This window comes from Heterodontus francisci, chromosome 25 (genome assembly GCF_036365525.1).
Source record: "Heterodontus francisci isolate sHetFra1 chromosome 25, sHetFra1.hap1, whole genome shotgun sequence".
In the NCBI taxonomy this organism is placed as follows: Eukaryota; Metazoa; Chordata; class Chondrichthyes; order Heterodontiformes; family Heterodontidae; genus Heterodontus; species Heterodontus francisci.
Window position 1 is genome coordinate 22991592 of NC_090395.1, and position 17070 is coordinate 23008661.

The 17070-nt window shown below is 45.5% G+C and overlaps 1 protein-coding gene across 4 annotated transcripts in view; it reads right to left on the reverse strand.

The window, feature by feature from the left end:
* Window positions 1–7808: 7808 nt before the first annotated feature.
* LOC137384060 (transcription factor ETV7-like) overlaps window positions 7809–17070 on the reverse strand; it is a 112627-nt gene continuing 103365 nt past the window's right edge. For all 4 annotated transcript variants that reach the window (XM_068057626.1, XM_068057627.1, XM_068057624.1 and 1 more), the window contains 2 exons: window positions 13749–13849; window positions 7809–8203 (listed from right to left, as the gene is read on the reverse strand). In XM_068057626.1, the coding sequence (XP_067913727.1) occupies window positions 8092–8203; window positions 13749–13849 (213 nt within the window). In that variant the 3' untranslated portion in view covers window positions 7809–8091. The remainder of the gene's footprint in view (window positions 8204–13748; window positions 13850–17070) is intronic.

Below are 17070 nucleotides of genomic sequence, written 5' to 3' on the forward strand. Positions count from 1 at the left end.
CTGGGTGGTGGGGGGGGGAGCGAAACAGAGCTGAGGTGGGCTCGCCCCCCGCACCCCCCCCTCCCCACCCGACTTCTGGCCCACTGTTGGAAAACACCGTCCCCAGGTTAAAATTCTGGCCACAGTCACGCTTGGCTGATTCTCCCACTTCCTCACAATTGTTGATGGTTTTCGCCTTGCGTAGTTCTGCTGCTGCTTTAAAAGCCTCACCTTCAATTTGACATATGTGTCACTGTTTTGACATACTGTACTGGTGTTTGAAATTCTCTAGCAAGTTGCTCTCAACTTGACCATCAAACGCTGTCAAATCGGACTGGGTATAATGTGACCAGCTGCCAATCAAACACTCTCACAACCTGCACCAGCCAGTTGTGGACTCCCACCCAGTAGGCACTGGATTAAAACTGACCCAATCAATATGGGATCGCCACACCCAACAAAGAGGTTTCCACTTCACCATTCTGGACTGGATCCAGAAGTGAAAGGAAAGTGTGATTAACCATACCACCTCACTGCCCATCCTCAATAAGAAGGTGAGATAAAGAATGAGATGACTGGAGATGAAAATGATAATAAACATTCATTTGTTAAACTTGTAAGAAAAAGTAAAGGCAAGTAAATGAGAATCATTTCAAAGGCTATTTACTGTGAATTAGTGCATTGAGCTGGACTGCATATGCTAGAGGCAGGGGCTGCAGGTTCAGACTGGAACTGAGCAGATTGATCGATGAACTAGCCAGCCCTGTTTACATTAGCTTGTATGTCATCTTGTCACTTGACGTTTAGTCCAGCAAAGACTGCAGAACATTCCGGGCCAGCTTTTCCAAAAAGTGTAATTTAACACCATGCTTAATCCATTTGTTTTAAATTTGTTAATGCTAGGGCTGAAATAACCTTGGTCGGACACCTGAGCATCTTGTTTCTTATGGTCTATCAGAGCCAGGGTGTAACGGGGGGCAGCTGGAGGGGCTTGGGGGGGTGCGGGGGAGGGGATTCTTATGCTGATGGCACCTGCCCATTGGGCCTGATGTTCCCTCACTGGTGTTCAGATCGTGCAACTTGATGATGTGCCCTTCACCAGAATTTGGTGATTTCAGTTAACATTGCCAGTTCATTTGTGATTTTCATCCCCAAGATGTTACTCTGGGATTTGCTTATAGTCTAAAGCTTGCATAACTCTGCGTCTGCTCCCAGTGTAAGGCTGCTTTACTCTCTATCCATTCCCAGTCTAGAGCCTGCGTTACTCCTGTAACTGCTTCCAGTCTAAGTTTGCATTACTCTGGGATTTGCTCAAAGTTTAAACTTGCATTCCTCTGGAACTGCTACCATTCTAAACCTGCATTACTCTGGGTTTGCTCCCAGTCTAAGCCTGAATTACTCTAGATCTGGTCCCATTCTAAGCCTGCATGACTTGGGATCTGCTCTCAGTTTAAGCCTGCTTTATAGTGGATCTGCCCCCAGTCTATGACTGCTTTACACTGGATCTGCCCCCAATCTATGCCTGCATTAATCTGGTATCTGTTTTCAGTCTAATGCTGCTTTACTCTTTGTTTGAATTCATTGTAAACATCGCTGAAAAGGCCAGCATTGTTGCCCAGGAGTAATGTCACATGTAATCTTTTTTCTAGTGTGCAGCCAATTTATTTAAGTGTGCAGTACCTTGAAATTTTTTTTGCAGCCACACACATGCGATTTCTCAAAGCAGACGGCTCATGCACGGCCTGCACGGTAACTTTTAGGTTGCTGCATGGCTGTGTGGCTGCACACCCTAGAGGTAACATTGGTGGTGAGCTGCCTTCCTGAACTGCTGCAGTCCATGTACTGTTAGGGAGGGAGAACAAGGATTTTGACCCAGCGACAGTGAAGGAACGGCGATATAGTTCCAACTCAGAATTGTGTGAGGCTTAGAGGGGGTCTTGCAGGTAGTGGTGTTCCCATGCATCTGCTGCCCTTGTCCTTCTAGGTGGTAGAGGTTGCAGGTTTGGAAGGTACTTTCGAAGGAGCCTTGGTGAATTGCTGCAGTGCATCTTGTAAATGGTACGCACTGCTGCCATTGTGTGCTGGTGGTGGAAGGAGTGAATGTTTAAGATGGTGGATGGGGTACGTGTCAAATGGGCTGCTTTGTCATAAGATCATAGAATCGCAGATTGATTACAGTACAGAAGGAGGCCATTCAGCCTGTCTTGTCCGTGCCGGCTCTCTGCAAGAGCATCTCACCTAGTCCCACACCCATTTTTTCCCTGATATCCTGCAAGTTTCTATTCCGACAAATATCTAATTCCCTTTTGAAAGCCATGATTGAATTTGCCTCCATCACATTCTCAGGCAGTGCATTCCAGATTGTAACTATTTGCTGTGTAAAAAATGTTTTCCTCATGTCAATCACCTTTAATCGGTGTCCTCTGGTTCTCGATCCTTCCGCCAATGGAAACAGTTTCTCTCTATCTACTCTGTCCCAGACTCTTCATGATTTTGAACACTTCTATCAATCTCCTTAATCTTCTCATTGTCCTGGAGAACAGCACCAGCTTTTCCAACCTATCCACAGGATTTAAGTTCCTCATCCCTGGAACCATTCTCGTGAATCTTTTCTGCACCCTCTCTAATGCCTTTACATCCTTCCTGAAGTGTGGAGCCCAGAACCGGACACAATACTCCAGTTAAGTCCAAACCAGTTTTTGACAAAGGTTTATCATAATTTCCTTGTTTTTGTACACTAATCCTCTACTTATAAAGTCCGGGACCCTGTATGCTTTATTAACCAGTTTCTCAGCCTGCCCTGCCACCTTCAATGATTTGTGCACATATATCCCCAGGTCCCTCTGCTCCTGTAACCCCTTTAGAATTGAACTCTTTATACTGTCTCTCTTGAAGTTTATCACTATCCTGCTCACAGTTCACAATACTTGCAAGTTTCGTGTTATCTGCTAATTTTGAAATTGTGCCCTGCACAACCAAGTCTAGGTCTTTGATATTTATTAGGGAAAGCAGGGGTCCTAATACTGACCCCTGGGAAACCCCACTGTATATCTTCCTCCAGTCCAAAAATCAACCGTTCACCACTACTCCCTGTTTCCTGTCACTCAGACAACTTCGTATTCATGCTGCTACTGTCCCTTTTGTTCCATTGGCTCTAACTTTGCCGGCAGGCCTGTTATGTGTCACTTTATCAAATGTTTTTTGGAAGTTCATGTACACCACATCAACCGAATTACCCTCACCAACCTTCTCTGTTACCTCATCAAAAAACTCAAGCAAGTTAGTTAAACACAATTTGCCCTTAACAAATCCTTGTTGGCTTTCCTTAATTAATCCACGCTTGTCCAAGTGACTGTTAATTTTGTCCTGAATTATTGTTTCTATCATATCCTGGATGGTGTCGAGTTTCTTGAGTGTTGTTGGAGCTGCACTCATCCAGACAAGTGGAGAGTATTCCATCACACTCCTGACTTGTACCTTTTAGATGGTGGACAGACTTTGGGGAGTCGGGAGGTAAGTTACTCGCCGCAGGATTCCCATCCTCTGACTTGCTCTTGTAGCCACAGTATTATGTGGCTGGTCCTGTTAAGTTTCTGATCAATGGTAACCCCCAGGATGTTGTGGTGGGGGTTGCGATGGTAAGCAAGGGGAGATGATTAGACTCTCTCTTGTTGCCAATGACATTTGTATGATGCGAATGCTACTTGCCACCAACGCTCCCTCCAATTTGTTTTGGATTGCCCAGGCAATTTGTTTAAATGTGTGGCCCCTTTAAATTATTTTGCACAGCTATGCACACATGGTAATTTCTAGGGGCTCTTTGAGGCCACACTTGGTCAAAAGTTACCTTGATGTCAAAGAGTTCAGCTATTTTGTCCACGTTTCGGTCAAGGCTGTAATGAGGTCTGGGGCTGACCCGTCCTGGAAGAACCCAAACTGAGCATCGGTAATCAGGTTATTCGTGAGTAGGTGTCGCTTGATAGCATCATCAATGACCGTTACCATCACTGCTCCTATTCTAATACTGCATTACTCTGGCATTAGTCTCAATCAGCCTGCATTACTCTGGGTCTGCTCTCGGTCTAAGGCTGCATTACTTGAGGTGTATGTGCAGTGATGCAGCCAGCTTCATTTTGAAAGGATCATATTGCTGGATGTCCAGAAGTCCACCTGTCTCAGGTGATACATTACATTCAACTACAGCATTCATAATAAGATGGATGAATTGATGGTAGAAATAGAAATAAATGAGTATAGTATGATAGCTATTACAGAGACATGGTTCCAATGTGACCATGGGAACTGAATATTCAAGGGTATTTGACATTTTGGAAGGATAGGAAGGAAGGAAAAGGAGGTGGGGTAGTTCCATTAATAAAGGATGAGATCAGTACCTAGTGAGAAATGATCTTGGCTTGGAAGATCAAGATGTAGAACCATGGGTGGAGATAAGAGATGGCAAAGAAAGGAAGTCACTGGTGGGAGCAGTTTATAGGCCCCCGAACAATAGCTACACTGTAGGACAAAGTATAAATCAAGAAATAATGGGAGCTTGTAAGAAAGGTACTGCAATAATCGTGAGCAAATCATATTGATTTGACAAATGAAATTGGTAAAGAGTTCATAAAGTGTATGAGAATGAGTTCATAAAGTGTATTCGGGACAGTTTTTTAGAACCATACATTCTGAAACCAACCAGGGATGAGGCTAATGTGTAATGAGACAGGATTAATTAATGACCTTATAGTAAAGAATCCTCTAGGCAAGAGTGATCATAAAATGATAGAATTTCATTCAGTTTGAGGGTGAGAAATTTGGATCTGAAACTAGTGTCTTAAGCAAAATGGCGGTGGACAATTAAACAACTAACAGAAGGAAGAGGCTCCACAAATAACCTCAATGATGGGGGAGCGCAGCTCATCAGTGCAAAAGAAAAGGCTGAAGCATTCGCAACCACCTTCAGCCAGAAGTGCCGAGTTGATGATCCATCTCGGCTTCCTCCTGAAGTCCCCAGCATCACAGATGCCAGTCCTCAGCCAATCTGATTCACTCCACGTGATTTCAAGAAACGGATGACGACACTGGATACTGCAAAGGCCCTGGGCCCTGACAACATTCTGGCAATAGTGCTGAAGACCTGTGCTGCAGCCCTAGCCATGTCCCTGGCCAAACTGTTCCAGTACAGCTACAACACTGACATCTATCCGCCAATGTGGAAAATTGCCCAGATATGTCCTATCCACAAAAAGCAGGACAAGTCCAACCCAGCCAATTACCACCCCATCAGTCTATTCTCGATCATCAGAAAAGTGATGGAAGGTCTTGTTGACAGTGCTATCATGCGCTACATAACTACATACCTGCTCGTTGATGCTCAGTTTGGGTTCCGCCAGGGCCACTCAGCTCCTGACTTCATACAGCCTTGGTTCAAACATGGACAAAAGAGCTGAACTCAAGAGATGAGGTGAGAGTGACTGCCCTTAACATCAAGGCAGCATTTGACCAAGTAGGCATCAAGAAACCCTAGCAAAACTGGAGCCAATGGGAACCAGGGGGAAATCTCTTCGCTGGTTGGAGTCATACCTAACACAAAGGAAGGTGGTTGTGGTTGTTGGAGGCCATTCATCTCAGTCCCAGGACATCACTGCAGGAGTTCCTCAGGGTCGTGTTCTCAGCTGCTTCATTAATGACCTTCCCTCCATCATAAGGTCAGAAGTGGGGATGTTCATTGATGATTGTATGATGCTCAGTACCATTCACAACTCCTCAGATATGGAAGCAGCCTATGTCCATATGCAGCAAGACCTAGATAACATTGAAGCTTGGGCTAACCAGTCGCAAATAACATTTGTGTCACACGAGTGCCAGAGAATGGCAGTCTCCAATAATAGAGAATCTAATCATCTCCCTTTGATATTCAACGGCATTAACATTGCTGAATCCCCCACTATCAACATCCTGGGGGTTACCATTGATCAGTAACTGAACTGGAGTAGCCATATAAATACCATGGCTACAAGAGCAGGTTAGAGGCTGGGAATCCTGCGGCGAGTAACTCACCTCCTGACTCCCCAAAACCTGTCCACCATCTAAAAGGCACAAGTCAGGAGTGTGATGGAATACTCTCCACTTGCCTGGATTGGTGCAGCTCCAACAATACTCAGGAAGCTCGATATCGTCCAGGATAAAACAGGTCGCTTGATCGGCACCCCATCTACCACCTTAAGCATTCACTTCCTCTACCACCGATACACAGTGGCAGCAGTGTGTACCATCTACAAGATTTACCGCAGCAACTCACCATGCCTCATTCAACAGCGCCTTCCAAACCTTCTTTCACCCAGAAGGACAAGGGCAGCAAATGCATGGGAACACCAGCATCTGCAAGTTCCCTTCCAAGCCACACACCATCCTGACTTGGAACTATATCGCCGTTCCTTCACTGTCACTGGGTCAAAATCCTGGAACTCCCTTCCTAACAGCACTGTGGGTGTACCTAGCCCACATGGACTGCAGCGGTTCAAGGTGGCAACTCACCACTACCTTCTCAAGGGCAATTAGGGATGGGCAACAAATGCTGGCCTAGCCAACAATGCCCAAATCCTATGAAAGAATAAAAAAAAATATATTCCATTGGGAAAGAAAGACTCGATGAGAAGGATGCACCATCTGTGGCTAATGTAAGAAAGTTAAGGATGGTATCAAATTGAAAGAAAAGACATATAATGCTGCAAAGATTAGTGGTCGGTCAGAAGATTGGGAAAATCTTAGAAACCAGCAAAGTTACAGAGGCATTGGTGAGACCGCACCTGGAGTACTGTGTACAGTTTTGGTCTCCTCACTTAAGGAGGGATATACTTGTAATGGAAACTGTTCAAAGAAGGTTCACGAGGATGAAAGGGATGCCTTAAGAGGAAGGTTGAGCAGGTTGGGCCTATCCTCATTGGAATTTAGAAGAATGAGTGGTGATCTTATTGAAACATATAAGATTCTATGGGAGCTTGACAAGGTAGATGCTGAGAGGATGTTACCCCCCCCCCCCCCCCCCCCCCCCCGCCCCCATGGGGGAATCTAGAACTAGGGGGCACAGTTTAAAAATAAGAGGTCTCCCTTTTAAGACAGAGATGAGGAGGAATTTCTCCTCTCAGGGGATCATTGATCTTTGGAAGTTTCTTCCCCAGAGAGCAGCGGAGGCTGGGTCAGTGAATATTCAAGGCTGAGATGGACAAAACTTTCATTGGTAAGAAAGTCAAGGGTTATGGGGGGCAGACAGGAAAGTGGAGTTGAGCCGACTATCAGATCAGCCATATTCTTATTGAATGAAGAAGCAGGCTCGAGGGGCTGAACAGCCTACTCCTGTTCTTATGTACAATGAATGTACAGCACTCAGACAGGTCATTTGGACCAACTGGTCTATGCCAGTGTTAATGCTCCACAGGAGTCTCTTCTCATCTAATCCCATCAACATATCCTTCTATTCCTTTCTTCCTCACATATTGATCTAACTTCCCCTTTTAATATGGCAACTGCAGTTTTATAATGGAAATAGAACCCTAATTGCCATTTTTGTTCAGTTCCTTGCACAATGGAACTGAAAAGAGACCCATCAAAAACTAGTGGTAAATTGTTTACATACACATCCAGGGTCACACAGGGTCTGGATCGGTACCATCCTGGGACCCCCGCCCACTGTGATCACCAATGTAGTCCCCCACTCAGTCACTCAAAAGTCAAAATGGAAGCCTCTGAGTCTAAATACAAATACTCAGTTCCAGTATTCTGGACTGTCACTTTAAACACGAGGGAGTCTGCCAGAAACAGGAAGGGCACAAAACGTTAAGAATTTATTCACAATTTCCATTCAGAATTTTCACAGCAAGCATCTCAATATATCTTACAGTTTGCATGTGCATACATCAAATGTAGTGCTATTATCAACAAATCAAAATCACAATCCCACAAAAAAGGCAGGAAAAACTTCACATTGGTACAATTCAGAGAAGATATACAGTTTGTTTTGAGTTGGTGTAGAAATGATTGAAAGATGTCAGTCTGCAGTGACAGGAACTGGTCAGGCTCAGGCTTCAGGTTCGTGCAATCTTTATTTCACCGTTACGGTGACAGTTCAAATGTGTCCTCTTTGAAATCAGCTTCCTGCTCCTGTAATTCCAGCTGCGCCAATTTGTCCGGCTTGTGGATGATTTCCCTTGGAGTCTTCAGGAACCTGTACGAAGTGACCAGATCCGGTTAGTGGCCACAGTGTGACATTTAAAAGGACGACTACATCTACAGTAAGAACAGGGGCACCTGAGCTATGAGGCAGTTCCACCACTGTGAATGCAGAACATTTACCTTCAAATGGTTCGAGAATTAGAAATGTCAACAGTCAGCAAATACCATTCAGCCCATCAATCCTGCTCCTACCACAGTCCATGTACACTCGCCCCATTCATAGACACCACTCACCCATTTAATCTTCTCCCACCACTCATGTGCACTCTTCCCTATTGAGAGAGGCACTAATTGTTCCCTGAATAAATGGCATTACGTTTGCTGTAAGGGACCTTCATTTGGTGGTAAGATTCCTTTCAGGGGGAGGGTTGTATTTTTGGTACCTTTGCTGCCAACATCACATCCCAGGTGGCCTTAGACCCATTGTGCTGAAGACAATCCTGGGGCCACACATGATCTCAAATCCGAGAGTGGCAAATGGCTGGTGACATTCACCAATCTCCAGGACACATCTTTCGAAGTCACCACTATTGTGATTTCCTCTTGGAATATGGTACTGCAACGACGAACAGGATGTTCCTCACAAGCATTTCCTGTTATGGAAGCTGCCAATCAAAGCTGCAAATGTCTCACTGTTCATTTTGTTCCATTGGGATTTGGGCAGCTTCTCAGTTTCGATATTAAGTCAGTGCCCAGTGATCTACCTGCTGACTGAATGGAGGGGGAATATGTGAACCGAGCCATACACATCAAGAGGATCTCAATTCAATCTCCGCTTTGGAATGAATTCAGTGTTCTCAGCACCATTGGTGCAGGGAGTATAGGCTCTCTGTTCCCCATCACTTTCAAATGCTCCTTGCTGTGTAGCCCCACAGATGAAGACGGGTGAGATACAACAGAGCAGCTGGCGCTGGTGGGATTATAGGATACAAGTTCCCATTGTATATTCTTGGTGCGAGTTGTTCTCACCAGGAACATGTATCAGGAAACGGGACACACAAAGTTCATAATTTTTCATCCATTCATTTTAAAATGAATATTAAATTGAATAGCTAGATATTCACGGGCTGTGCTAATGTGATTTTCTGACATGAACTCCCAGTGGCACACAGTCAGAAAACTCACCCTATATCCCAGCAATAGTTAACCTGCTAAATCAGGAGAGTGGTAATTTGTGGGTAACTTGTGCAATCCTTTAACCCAACCGTGTAGGCTTAAAACAAAATGTAATCCTACCTGGAGGATCTCACCAGGAACTCATGGGGGGCATTTGACTGAAAATCCCTGACTTATCATTTTATTGTTAACTGGAAGGAAATGCCTTCCAAAGATATTTTGATTTTATCCACTTGCTAATTCTGTTTGCAGGTTGGAATCCGTACAGTTTGTTATCACTAGGGCTCTACCAAATTCAGTCAAATTTTACAAATTTCACAATCTCAGCATTTTAAGAATGGTGAATTTCACATATTTAATCATAAATTTCATGGTGTCGCACCAAACCATGAAAATGATAGAACCATAGAAAAACTACAGCACAGAAGGAGGCCATTCAGCCCATCGTGTCTGTGCCGGCTGAAAAAACTAGACGCCCAATTTAATCCGACCTTCCAGCACCTGGTCCGTAGCCTTGCAGGTTACGGCACTTCAGGTGCATGTCCAGATACCTTTTAAAAGAATTGAGGGTTTCTGCCTCCACCACCATTCCTGGCAGTGAATTCCAGACACCCACCACCCTCTGGGTGAAAAAGTTTTTCCTCATGTCCCCTCTAATCCTTCTACCAATCACCTTAAATCTGTGTCTCCTGGTAACTGACCTCTCCGCTAGGGGAAACATGTCCTTCCTGTCTACTCTATCTAGGCCCCTCATAATTTTGTACACCTCAATTAAGTCACCCCTCAGCCTCCTCAGTTCTAAGGAAAACAACCCTAGCCAATCTAATCTTTCCTCAAGGCTGCAACTTTCAAACTCTGGCAACATCTCCTCTGTACTCTCTCCAGAGCAACTATGCCCTTCCTGTAATGTGATGACCAGAACTGTATGCAATATGTCAATTGTGGCCGAACCAGCGTTTTATACAGTTCCAGCATTACATCCCTGCTTTTGTATTCTATACCTCGGCCAATAAAGGAAAGCATTCCATCTGCCTTCTTCACCACTTTATCTACCTGTCCTGCCACCTTCAGGGACCTGTGGACATGCACTCCAAGGTCTCTCACTTCCTCTACCCCTCTCAATATCCTCCCATTTATTGTGTATTCCCTTGCTTTATTTTCCCTCCCCAAATGCATGACCTCACACTTCTCCAGATTGAATTCCTTTTGTCACTTTTGTGCCGACTCAACCAAACCATTGATATCATTCTGGAGTCTACAGCTATCCTCTTCTCCATCAAACTACACGACCAATTTTTGTGTCATCAGCAAATTTCCCAATCATGCCTCCCACATTTAAGTCCAAATCATTAATATATACCACAAACAGCAAGGGACCCAACACTGAGCCCTGTGGAACGCCACTGGAAACAGCTTTCCATTCACAAAAACATCCGTCGACTACTACCCTTTGTTTCCTGTCACTGAGCCAATTTTGGATCCAACCTGCCACATTCCCCTGTATTCCATGGGCTTTCATTTTACTGACCAGTCTGCCATGTGGGACCTTGTCAAATGCCTTACTAAAATCCATGTAGACTACATCCACTGCACTACCCTCATCAATCCTCCTTGTTACTTCCTCAAATAATTTAATTAAGTTTTCCCTTAACAACTCCATGCTGACTATCCCTGATTAATCTGTGCCTTTCTAAGTGGCAGTTTATCCTGTCCCTCAGAAATGATTCTAATAATTTGCCCACCACCAAGGTCAGACTGACCAGCCTATAATTATTTGGCCTATCCCTCGCACCCTTTTTAAACAATGGTATAACGTTTGCAGACTTCCAATCCTCTGGCAGCTCGCCTGTATCCAGTGAGGATTTAAAGATGATCCTCAGAGCATCCACTATTTCCTCCTTGGCTTCCTTTAACAGCCTGGGATACAATCCATCTGGCCCTGGTGATTTATCCACTTTCAAGGATGTCTGACCCTCTAGTACTTCCTCTCTGATTATGCTAATTGTATCTAATATTTCACACTCTTCCTCTTTTACTACAATGTCTGCATTATCCCTCTCCATTGTGAAAACAGAGACAAAAAACTCATTAAGAACCCTGTCCACATCTTCTGCATCCATGTGTAAGTTCCCTTGTACATCTCTGATAGGCCCTACCCTTTCTTTAGTTATCCTCTTGCTCTTAATGTACTAATAAAACATCTTCAGGTTTGCCTTGACTTTTCCTGCCAATAATTTTTCATGTCCTCTCTTTGCTTTTCTAATTTCCTTTTTTACTTCACCCCTGCACTTTCTATCCTCCTCTAGGCTTTCTAAAGTATTAAGTTTTTGTGATCGTCATAAGCTTTCTTTTTCTGCTTCAACTTACCCTGTAAGCTTCTAGATAACCAGGGGGCTCTAGATTTGCGTGTACCATCCCATATCTTTGTGGGGACATGCTGACACTGTGCCTGTAGAATCTCGCTTTTGAATGCCTCCCCCTGGTTTGCCACTGATTTTCCTTCCAGTAGCTGTATCCAGTCCACTTTCACCAGATCGCCTCTCAGCTTTGTAAAATTTGCCTTCCCCCAATTTAGAACTTTAACTCCTGTCTTATCTTTGTCCCTTTCCATGATTATGCCAAAAATAACTGTATTATGATCGCTATCTCCAAAATGGTCGCCCACTGCTACTTCATCTACTTGCCCAGCTTCATTACTGAAGACTAAATCTAGAATTGCGCCCCCTCTCATTGGGCTTGTTACGTGCTGGCTAAAAAAGTTCTCTTGGATGCAGTTCAAGAATTTTGTGCCCTCTGTGCCCTTCACGCTGTATGTTTCCCAGTTGATAAAACAAAATAATTAGCACAATGTGGCGGCCCTCCACTGCTCCGTGACAGGACCTCAATTTGCATATTTAAATAAATTAAAATGATTGATTTCATTAAGCTCATGTCGCCTCCTGATGTCACACTGCGATCTTCATCCTGGTGGCTGGCACTCCTGCACCTTCGGATCCCCGCCCAGGGAAACGCGGCGCAACACTGGTCGGGGGGGGGGGGGGGGGTGCGGGGGGCAGGCATATTTATCAATGTGGGGGGATGGGGGGGGGAAACGGGGTCAAATTAACATCATGGGTATAGGGGTTGGTGGGAAGGGTTGTAGCTGAAAGTTTGTGCAGTTTGCAGGGAGAAGGTCAGATGGTAAAGGTAAGTGTTTTGGGGGGGGAAGGGCAAATAATTAATTTAGTTGTTATTTGGGGGTGAGAGAGGGGCAAAAGAGATGTATTTATTTATTTCAATTCAATTTACCTTTAAATATTTAAATTAGCCGGTAGGGCTGACAGCCCTTTAAAAATGGTGTTAGCGCCTGCACACAGGCAGCTGACGCCATTGCCAGGGACGGACAGCCTGCCCCCTCCATGTGATCAGGGCGGGGGAGGCGGCGCCCTACCCTGGGGATGCAAATGAGATGCCGCATGGAAGATTGCAGCGGCTATATGGTGTGCAATCCGCACAGGCGGGCCCGCCATTTTCGGCAGCAAGATTATAAAATCTAACCCACCCTGTGGTACTGTGACAATTTCTGGTTTATTGGGGCAGTGAAATGTAACTGAGCTTGGGCAATGCTTTTGTGAGCAGGTAGCACTCTCACCTCTAAGTCAGAGGGTAGTGGGTTCCAGACCCACACCATAGCTTGAGTACAAAAATCAAGGCTGATGCTCCAGTTTAGTACTGAGGGAGTACTGCACTGTTGAAGGTGCTGTCTTTTGGATAAGCCATTAAACCGAGACCCCGTCTACCCTCTTAGGTATGGCACTATTTGAGGAAGAGTATGGGAGTTCTCCCCAGTCTCCTGGTCAATAATTATCCCTCAACCAACATCACAAACACAGGTTATCTAGTCATTATCATGTTGTTGCTTGTGGGAGCTTGCTGTGCGCAAATTGGCTACCGTGTTTCCTCCATTTCAACAGGGACTACACTTCAAAATTACTTCATTGGCTGTAAAGTGCTTTGAGATGTCCTGTGGTTGTGAAAGGTGCCATATCAATGCAAGTCTTTCAGAAGGAGGGTTAAGAAAAGGACTGGCTAGGAGCCGGCTCTCCCCTATGTTCCCACCCCCCCCCCCACCCCCACTCCTCCTTCCCCCACCCGGAATTCTGCTGTCCTGCCCATGGTTTGGTGTATGCTTTATTCATCGCTTCATTGAAGCACGCAGTTTAGTATGTTGATGCCATTAAGCTAACCCGGAGTCCATGATGTGGCAAGAATGTCCAAGTCTTCACCGAGAGGGCTTCAGCAGCAGTGAGCGTGACCCTGACCACGATCACGACCATAACTGAGATGTAACCATGACAGTAACTGTGATGTGACCATGACCACGACTGCGACGTGACCACTTTGCAAAGATGGTGTGAAACAGGTGGCACAGCTTCACTCACCTGAAAACCAGCTTCTGACCAGGTTCCTTTCTGATGATATTCAGTTTGTAATAGTGCCGTAGAGCCCTTGACATCTTCTCGTAAGTCATGTTTGCTCGGTTCTGTGTGGGAGCAAAAAAATACATTTTCAAAAACAGAAACAGTGATATAATGCTCTCCCCCAAGTCACACACACGCCCCATGTGACTGGCACTGCTACCTCAGAGACACACTCCACATCAGCCTCTCCAGGTGATGTGACTGATACAGAGCCAAACTGTGGCCAGTTTTGTGTAGTGTCCTTTAGACACAACAGGAGTGCGGCTGAGAATGGCTAAACCCTTTCCGCTTGACGAATGAGTTATCCAGATATAACAAAGGAACAGGAGTAGGCCATTCAGCCTCTCAAGCTTATTCTGTCATTCAGTTTAATCATGGCTGATCTGAACCTTGACTCCATTTTCCCACCTTGGTCCCATATCCCTAATACCCATCCCTAACAGAAAATCAATCACAGCCCATGTACACGCTACTCTATCATGGACTCTACCAACCCATTTAATCTCTTTCCACAGCATATGGCCATTCTCCCCTACCTGGCAGGCAGACTCACCAGAGGTAGAAGTACAGTGGTATAGAGTCAGGACGGAGAGATCTTGGGAGCCCTCAACATTGACTCTGGATCCCCATGAAGTCTCATGGATCAGGTCAACATGGGCAATGAAACCTCCTGCTGATTACCACCTACTGCCCACCCTCAGCTGTTGTACTTCTCCATATTGAACACCACTTGGAAGAAGCACTGAGGGTAGCAAAGGCACAGAATGTACTCTGGGCGGGGGACTTCAATGCCCATCACCAAGAGTGGCTTGGTAGCACCACTACTGACCAAGCTGACCAAATCCTGAAGGAGATATCTGCCAGAATGGGCCTGCAACAGGTGGCGAGAACCAACAAGAAGGAAAAACATACTTGACCTCGCCCTCACCAATTTACCTGTTCCAAATGCATCTGTCCATGACAGTACTGGTAGGAGCGACCACCATGCAGTCCTTGTGGAGACCAAGTCCCGTCTTCACAATAAGGATACCCTCCATTGTGTTGTGTGGCACTACCACCTTGCTCAGTGGGATGGACTCAGACCAGATCTAGCAGCTCAAAACTGGCCATTATAAGGCTCAGTAGGACATCAGCAGCAGCAGAATTGTATTTCATTACAATCTGTAACCTTATGGTTCCATATCCCTCATTCTACCATTACCATCAAGCTGGGGGATCAACCCTGGTTCAATGAGGAGTGCAAGGAAAGCATGCCAGGAGTAGCACCTAAAAACGGGATTCCTGGTGAAGCTACAATACAGGACTGCATGCATGCTAAACTGCAGAAGCAGCATGCTATAGACAGAGCTACACGATCCCACAACCAACATTTCAGATTAAAGCTCTAAAGCTCTGCAACATCCAGAGGTGAATGGTGGTGGACAATTAAACAACTAACGAGGGGGAGGAGGGTCCAAAAACATCCCCATCCTCAATGATGGCGGAGCCCAGCACGGCAGTGCAAAAGACAAGGATGAAGCATTTGCAACCACCTTCAGCCGGAACTGCTGAGCCATCTCCTGAGGTCCCCAGCATCACAGATGCCATTCTTCAGACAATTCGATTCACTTGGAGTGATATCAAGAAACGGCTGAAGGCACTGCATACAGCAAAGGCTACGGGCCCTGACAACATTCTGGCTGTAAAACTGAAGAGTTGTGCTCCAGAACTAGCTGTGCCCCTTGCCAAGTTGTTCCAGTAAAGCTACAACACTGGTAACTACCCAACAATGTGGCAAATTGCCCAGCTATGCCCTATCCACAAAAAGCAGCACTAATCTAATCCAGCCAATTACCACCCCAACAGTCTACACTCACTCACCAGTAAAGTGATGGAAGATGTTGTCAACAGTGCTATCAAGGGGCACTTACTCAGCCACAACCTGCTCACTGTTGCTTAGTTTGGGTTCCACCAGGGCCACTCAGCTCCAGATCTTAGTCCAAACATGGACACAAGAGCTGAATTCCAGAAGCAAGATGAGAGTGACTGCACTTGACATTAAGGCAGCATTGAGAAGAGTGTGGCATCAAAGAGCCCTAGCAAAACAGGAGTCAATGGAAATCAGGGGGAAAACTCTCCACTGGTTGGAGCCATACCTAGCACAAAAGAAGATGGTTGTGGTTATTGGAGGCCAACCATCTCAGTCCCAGGACATTGCTGCAGGAGTTCTGCAGGGTAGTGTCCTAGACACACCCATCTTCAGCTGCTTCATCAATGACCTTCCCTCCAACATAAGGTCAGAAGTGGGGATGTTCGCTGATGATTGCACAATGTTCAGCACCATTCGCAGCTCCTAAAATACTGAAGCAGTCCGTGTCCTTATGCTGCAAGACGTGGGACAACATTCAGGCTTGGGCTGATAAGTGGCAAGTAACATTCGCGTCACACAAGGGCCAGGCAATGACCATCTCCAACAAGAGAGAATCTAACCACCTCCACCTGACATTCAGCGGCATTACGAACGCTGAATCCCCCATCATCAACACCCTGGGGGTTGCCATTAACCTGAAATTTAAGTGGATCAGCCATATAAATACTGTGGCTACAAGAGCAGGTCAGAGGCTGGGCATTCTGTGGTTACTAACTCCTCAAAGCAAAGTAACTCTCCAAGATCTACAAGGCATAAGTCAGGAGTGTGATGGAATACTCTCCACTTGCCTGGATAAGTGCAGCTCCAACAATACTTGTGAAGCTCGACAGCATCCTGGACAAAGCAGACTGCTTGATTAGCACCCCATCCACCACAGTCAACATTCACTCCCTCCACCACAGATGCACAGTGGCAGCACTGTGTATCATCTACAAGATGCACCGCAGCAACTCACTAAGGCTCTTTCGACATCATGAGAGCTCCACCACCTGCAAGTTCCCCTCCAAGTCACACACCATCCTGACTTGGAACTATATCAGTGTTCCTTCACTGTCGCTGGGTCAAAATCCTGGAACTCCCTCCATAACAGCACTGTGGGTTTACCTACACCACATGGACTGCAGCAGTTCAAGAAGGCAGCTCACAACCACCTCCTCAAGGCAATTAGGGATGGGTAATAAATGCTGGCCTGGCCAGCGACACCCACATCCCAAGAATGATTAAAAAAAGGAAAACTAGGTCAATTGAAAAATTCAAAATCGAGATTGATAGATTTTTTGTTAAACAAGGGGTTATGAAACCAAAGCATGTAAATGGAGTTAAGATACAGATTAGCCATGATTTAGTTGAATGACCCAATACTGATCCCATGTC